This window comes from Penaeus japonicus, unplaced genomic scaffold (assembly GCF_977035675.1).
Source record: "Penaeus japonicus unplaced genomic scaffold, GWHDUDI00000001_assembly GWHDUDI00000020, whole genome shotgun sequence".
NCBI classification, from domain to species: Eukaryota; Metazoa; Arthropoda; class Malacostraca; order Decapoda; family Penaeidae; genus Penaeus; species Penaeus japonicus.
The window spans coordinates 14,476,180-14,483,679 of NW_028234422.1; the positions used below are offsets into that span (position 1 = coordinate 14,476,180).

At 44.8% G+C, this 7,500-nt stretch overlaps 1 protein-coding gene across 3 annotated transcripts in view; it reads right to left on the minus strand.

Annotated features, from left to right (window-relative positions):
• The window catches only part of LOC122249065 (uncharacterized), a 25,199-nt gene that overhangs the window by 5,718 nt on the left and 11,981 nt on the right, over window positions 1-7,500 (minus strand). For all 3 annotated transcript variants that reach the window (XM_086548045.1, XM_086548044.1, XM_086548043.1), the window contains exons 6-13: window positions 6,902-7,045; window positions 6,129-6,221; window positions 4,647-5,867; window positions 4,309-4,497; window positions 3,940-4,076; window positions 3,421-3,540; window positions 2,917-3,112; window positions 1-28 (exon numbers count right to left, since the gene is read on the minus strand). The exon at window positions 1-28 is cut by the window's left edge and continues 311 nt beyond it. In XM_086548045.1, the coding sequence (XP_086404171.1) occupies window positions 1-28; window positions 2,917-3,112; window positions 3,421-3,540; window positions 3,940-4,076; window positions 4,309-4,497; window positions 4,647-5,867; window positions 6,129-6,221; window positions 6,902-7,045 (2,128 nt within the window). The remainder of the gene's footprint in view (window positions 29-2,916; window positions 3,113-3,420; window positions 3,541-3,939; window positions 4,077-4,308; window positions 4,498-4,646; window positions 5,868-6,128; window positions 6,222-6,901; window positions 7,046-7,500) is intronic.

The window sequence follows — 7,500 nt, forward strand, 5'->3', positions numbered from 1 at the left end:
CGCCCTCGGCGCCGAATTTCGGACGTCGCTGCGAACGGGACAGAGTGGAAAGTGTCGTGAAGAAAGTTTATAGCGAGCCCAAGGACTGTATGTAAAGTGAACTTGTACAGGTGTAGAAGGATTTAGTGTCGTACGAACAATCGCGAAGTATTGAATTTCTATATCCGTTTATCTACTGCTATATTCATGCAGTAATTACGACAGCTATAGTTAAGATCCTGAAATTCTTATAGCTATATGTTGATTATTTTTTTCAGATTCCTTTCACCCTCTGCCATTCATATATATTGGAATTAATCCACAGAACCCTATTACACTCCACAATCTAGGCCTTGGTAGAAAAGAGTGATCTAAAATATAAATAATAAGGAGTAATATGCACTGAGATAGAGTGTGGGAAGATAACCCTACAATTTATATATGTGCTGTGCGGTATATTGTGCAATCTATCTATTGGGAGCCATTACAGGGGTATGTATCACGCCATCTACACCTGCGTCTTCCAGAAGATTCAACACGTTGTAGGATCAGTCGTTCCAGTCGTGAGGGTGACGTATTCGCAGATAGGGGTATTTTGCACTTTCGTTGTCATCGTGACTTTGCAGGTTTGTGTATACCTGTAATATCTACTCTTGCTTGGTTTGTCCAAGGGCAGCCTACGAATGGCTGGTTTGAGCAGAGAAACTGTCGATCAGCTTTAATCCTTTATTTGACTGAAGCAGGCTATAGCATCAGTCCAGTATGATGAGATTACAACGGAGGTCTTGCTGGCCCTGGAATGTCAAATCGAGAGTCTGTGCAAGGGGACGGCCATGGTCGAGCTGGGCAGAGATGACGAGCCTCATGTCTCGCCCCGCCTGTGTTGATCTTCGCGAGGATAAGTAGTTCGGGACCCGCGCAAAGATAACATGGCTTGACTTGGGTTTGATCCGCCACATTGGATATGTTCGCTTGAAGGTAGATTTACTTGTTTGCTGTTCTTCCAACGCCCGGCCACCTACCCGTGGTGTCGTCGAGCGTGCTGTCTGTCCTTTGGTCCTCTTCAGTACCTCGTGTCCCACACTCTGGCCCTCAAGTGGTGCCTCGGAATCCACGGGCATTTCACCCGAAGCGTTGGAACTGATCCTCTTCGACATCCGCACGCCCCAGTAGAGTCGTCCGCCGCGGTTTTTGGATAATGTCCTCGGGATCCACAGGAAGCTTCCTCGGCAAATCTGGAACTGGTCCTCCTCGAAATCTGCACGTCGCCGGCGTTCACGGAACTTCACTGACAATGGCGCTCAGCAAAGGCCCACTCGAGTACACTGGCTTTCATCACACAAGCTCTATTTCTGGTCATCCTCTGCATCTGCACTTTCATGTCATCCTCTTCCATCCTGGTCCTCGATTGGTGTTCCGCGGGCGCTCTGGCATGCGGCGTTCTGGCCATCTACGCTGAGGAGCCTGATCCTCAGCTGACGTCGCGGTACTGGCTGCATCCTAGGGCATTCCAGGTACCTGCACTGACAAGCCTTTGGGTCATCACCATACACGCAAGGGCCAAGATAATAAAGTAGAAAATAAAAGGCAACAGAAGAGAGAGAAGTTTGCAGCACAACAGACGTTTATATTTTTGAATTTTAATGTTGATTTTAAGATTGCATTTTCCTCTTTTTTTCAAGAAAAAAAAACAGATAGGGTAAACGATGGCAGTAATCTGTAAGGTATTGCTACCAACCTTCTAAGAACAGAGAATGATGAATGCAACAATGCGAAAGATAAGATAATATTGTGAATCAAGCACTATCTTTTCGTCACGATGGTGACACTAAGGGTGAAAGAGATGATGTTTAATATGATTAAATTATCAATCTTAACGCCCACGAAAATTAGGACATACATAATTCAATTGCAAACACAAGGAAATGTGTATATGCGAAGTACATACTGCAATTATCCTCATGAACATTCAAAGTATGTGATGGTATAGGTATGAAAAGTTGCAGTCTTTTGTGTTTTTGTGAATGAGTGACTGACTGACTGACTGACTGACTGACTGACTGACTGACAGACAGACAGACAGACAGACAGACAGACAGACAGACAGACAGACTGACTGACTGACTGACTGACTGACTGACTGACTGACTGACTGACTGACTGACTGACTGACTGACTGACTGACTGACTGACTGACTGACTGACTGACTGACTGACTAACTGACTGACTGATTGACTGACTGACTGACTGACTGATTGAGTGAGAGTTTATATTTTCAAAAATATCACATGGACGTTTATGACAATATTAAAAAGACAAATGACAAAAATGAGAGTAATACAAAATTAATTCAAGTACCACATTGAACTCAGAATAGATATGATATATGACTAATGCATATACGGCTAGTGACTTCATCAACAGATTTCCCTGCAATATCTACACGCAATACCAAGGCTTCTCGGTTCAGATACTTCTGCGTAATTCCACGATTCTTTTAATTCTAACTTTGGATTCGCTCCAAATAATGATTCACCGACGTATTAAAATATGTGCTTTAGCTTATGCCTGTTAGACTGCGCACGCTGCACCGACGAGAGTCTATGCGCCCATATTTTTAAACGATTACGAAATGAGCTGAAATGAGGAGACGGGGAAATAATAAAAGACCCGCTCCGTTCTGCGGCTTGGCTTAGCTTTGATCCGCCATTTTGGATTCGCCATCTTGAAGGTAGATTTACTGATTTACTGCTCCTACAACAACCTAGTTATTGGCCCTAGGCTCCGTCCTGCAACAACTTTACTCAATATCATTAATATTTTACCCTACCCCAGCAGAGGGTGAGAGGAATCCATCAATACCACTATCGCAGTATTTAGTGACGCGCCACACTTCGGAAAATATACCCCCTCGGGCAACATGAAACACCACTCACCTTGACGACCTGTGGATCCGGACCTTCGTCATCAAATTTGCCTCGCACGACCCCGCCGCGGAGGTCGCCGTTCCTCACCCCTCCGACGCCCAAGCTATCCGCCTCCGTCTTGCGTCCTGACCCCTTAGCTCGCTGTCGAGAATCGCTAGGGAGGCTTGGCGAAGGAGCTGGCCGGTTCTGTTTTGCTGTCGCTGGACTGAGTTCGCATGGGGGGGGGGGGGGGGGGGTGGGGCTCATGTTAATTGTCTTCGTGTTTTTGCTTCTCTCTCTATATATATATATATAGTTTTGTTTTGCTTTGGGGGGCGTCTGTTAGATACTAATTTCATTATTTACAAACAATAAAGCTTATTATGATTCGCAGAAATCCCAAATCTCAAATTCTTGCACCCTCTAACTCCATTACCAAAAAAAAAAGTAACTCATAGGAAGACAGTCCCAAACCTACCATAGCTTAAGGCAAATCACGTCTGACCTCAACTTTATTTCTCCTCCTCCACTCACCTGCCACCGACCACGCCCTTCGGTGCTTGGGTCACCTTCCGGCTTCTGTCCCAGCCTGTATTTTCAATCCCCAACGGCACATGACTCGCAGTCGTGCCCAGCCTCTCGCCTTCAGACTCGCTGCGGGTATGAACGTTTCCAGCAGTAAGACATGTAGAAATCTATTCGATGATACCAGTTTAAATTTGTTTTTGTTTTTTTTAAGTGGAATTAAACAATGTGTGAGTTAAAAGAGTGTACGAACGAAATTATTGAACAAATTAAAGTAATATGTAGAAGAAAAAAAACATGGTGTGGATTAGAAACAATAGCATTGGCGTTTATGCCTCCAGATATATGTACATAATGGTTGCGTCATTTTCTTGTGACTATAATTTTATACATTTAGTAACAGATTTTATAAAGATCTATAAATAAACATCCTTTACTTCTCAGCCATATCTGTAAACAACAACTGCAATGTTATCCCTTGAAAATTAGCCTTATTAAAAACACCGAAACACAAGAAAGTCGGCACACCTGTAGGACTCAGACGACTCGTTGCGTTTATTGTCAGTGTGTCCTGCAGCGCCTGTAGCAGTGGTGCGCGTGTCTGAAGAGGTGCTTTTCTTGGTCCAGGGGCGCCTCGTCACTGCTTCCCATACCGCCTCTGCCACCTGTGTCATCAAGAAGGTTGTTTATTTCTCTTATTCTCTTTTTTACTTGTACTTTATTGCGAGTGCGTTTTTTCTCTCTTTTTTAGAAGGGATAGCAAGCTTAAAAGTTAACTACAGCATTAAACATATCGTCTATGAATAGTATATATTGATACATATACAGTACATTCATATGTAAATGCAAAATGACACGGGGAAATAGAGGCAAAGGTGACTAAAATGCAGATAGTGCCTTTTGCTTCATGTCGAAAAAGACGAAGATGAACGCCCCTTGTAGCCCATTGAGCACCGTGAATGGATACCAGCATGCGGGGATATCCACGAACGCCGCTATGAATCCGGTGAGCCAAGTGAGGCCCTGGATGACACCCAGCTTCATGTACAGCAGCAGTCGCACTCGGTCCCTCCTGGTGTGATGATTCTGCGGGAGATGAGATGTGGGACGTTTATATTATGGAGACCGTGCTATCATGCTAATTCTGTAGGTGTATTGCACATGGGAATTGTGAGATAGATAATTGTGTGTGGGTGTGGGTGTGTCCGTGTCATAACATTAAAATGAAATTGTACCTGAGCCAGCTGGCTTGAAAAGTTGACTTCCGTTTTCTTCTGGGGTCCTTTTGCGCTCTGCGATCTCACGTTGGCGTAGCGCGCCGCCTTCATCTGCCTGCAGATGCCATAAGTCGAGACAAGGAAAAGTACGACGTTCTCGATGACGATTGCACCCACCGGCAGGAGGAAGAAGAGCGCCAGGCCGTGGCGGTTGTTGATCCAGCAGAGCTTCGTCGCGTATTCTGGCCGATACTCTGGTAGGAGGTCGACCCATTCTAGCAAGAGCGCCAGTGCAACCACGAGCGCGGGAACTGTCCAGGCGTAGAGTGAGTATAGGAGGTAGGTCTTCCTGCCGCCAGAATTACCACGGTAGACTTGGCTGCTGAAGGTGCGACACACATCCACACTCATCACATTCATCCAGCAGAAGGAGGCAAGCCAGAAGTAGTGAAGGCTGCATGACAGGAACATGCAAAGGCCATATACCTCCGTCTGCCTCGTTCCCGTTAGGAACAAGATGTGGGCGACGAAGAGGCAGCACGAGAGAGAAAAAAGGTTCTTCCCCGGGAGGTTCCTCTGCCGAGGAACCAACATGTACACGGCTATGTGCAGCGCCAGTGCCACGAGGGAGATGCTCAGCACGACCAGCGTCAGGTACTGGTGGACAGCGGTGAAGGCGTCGATATAGTGGCTCACATTGTGGCAGACGAGGACCTGCGTGTCGTTCGTGACCTCGAACTCCCCCTTGGCGTAGACCTTCTTGGAGGCATTGACGAAGATGGAGCCGTCGCTTCGGGGTACATACTCCGTTATGTTGAGGCGCTTCTTCGGGCATGAATTGTCCAGAAGGCTCGAGTTAGAAAGCGAGTCATACGCCTCAACATCCCTCTCGCACCTTCCAGCCACCAGCTTGAACAAGTGGCCGCAGTGAATCTTGTGGCAGATCTCAAGGACCGGATCCCAGAGTTCTGTTTTCTCATCGCAGCGACCGGCCCGGAAGTCCATGAGGACGCTGAAGCAGAGGGGCTGGGATAACACTTGTAAAGCAAGCGTTGTGTATTTAATCGATTGTGGGCACTGAAGATCGCCCTGCGAGACATTGACGAAGTTGCACCTGGCGCAGTGTGGGTTTTTATACATCACTTTGCCCTCTAGACTTCTGTAGGCCACCATCAGTGAGTACCGTCGGCATTTCTCGAAGTCAATGCGGTCAGGCCAGTCGGCGTGACAACGGCGTACCTGCTTACAAAGAAAACAACGGGTGTGAAGGAGTTATCGAGCAGGCCATTTCAGTAGACTATTGTGGTGTAATAATCATATGCTGCTGTATATCAAATTCACATCTTAGCAAATGGATGACTTTAAGCAATTCTCCAAATAACACAGGAGTAGCCAAACTAATCTTCCCGTTGCGCAGTATCCACCAAATGTGGCTGCGCGTAATATTTTTGCACTATCATCAACAGCTCTACTCGCGACAAGAGGACAAAAGACTCTGACCTGTTGATAAGGAGAGGCGATGCGCCCCGGAAAGATGCAAGGTCTGCCACCGAATTTATTGGCGAAGTCTCCTGCATTTTGAAATTCCTTAATCTGTGGGCGATTTCAGTCTCAGTCAAAGCGGATATAGATTGTGTACTTTCCTCTAAAACAATAACAGTTGCCAAAGGAAAATTACCTCCTAATTTTCAGATTTAAAGACCCAAAATTACAGATCATCACAACCACAAGGGAAGCAGTTCGAGCGCTACCTGCGGTGCCTCAGGCAGCGCTGGACCTTAAGATAATGGTATACCGCTAGCGATACTTTAATGATTATATTAATTAACAGGTACCATCGATAGTTATGAAGCCTTTTCCTTGCTGTATAGACAGATCTGTATTTATGGTTAAATAGATTTATAAGCGGAGGACAATTTTAAACTATCAAAGGACCGATGATACTCCCAATCTCTGCATGTGAGTACTGTATCTTTAACATGATATATATCGTCTGTATTGTCAAAATAAAAACAAGATGTAGATCTTTTTTAGGCCCTTCATCTGTGAGAGAAAGACAAATAGTCTGATTCAGACTTTGATTCTACCTTATAAAATCATTATGTAAAACAGACACACACACACACACACACACACACACACACACACACACACACACACACACACACACACACACACACACACACACACACACACAAAAAAAAAAAAAACAAAAAAAAAAAAAAAAAAAAAAAAAAAAAAAAAAAAAACTTTCCCCGCAAATAGCCACGTACTTTGGGAAAGCAGGTGTGCTTCTCTTGGAAGGTGTTCCGCTTCTGGTCTTCCTCCGTCTTGTACGTGTAGCGTTCCCACCCGCGCCGTTGGGGCTCGTAAGTCGCCTCGTTCATGAACTCCACCATCGAAAAGTCTTTCAGGATCTTAGAGCGGAAGATCAAAAATCGGTCATTTGTGTCTTGGATTGTGTGTGGACATGGGTATGAATGTGTGATTATAAATGCAGCAATGTATGAATACAGTAACGTCTACACTTAGATGAAATGAAATACAGTGGCGAGAGGAAAGCCACTAAGTAATCGCGACTCTCGAGTGTATTTCCGTCAGATGGGAAGTCTAGTTAAGTTAATAATGACTATTACTATTGACTATTACTATGTAAGGTACATATTTGAATATTTTACAAAATCATCTTTTTTAGTGATCATCCCACCACATAATCTACTAAAACAATACACGTTTTTTTTTTCTTCTTGTTCTTTCCTTTCAAAACCATTCGTATTTTAGCACCGTGCACGATTCTTTGATCAGCCATGACTCTGAAGACGTATTACCAAAATTAACTTTCAATTTCATTTCTAGTTTATTACGAAATAAT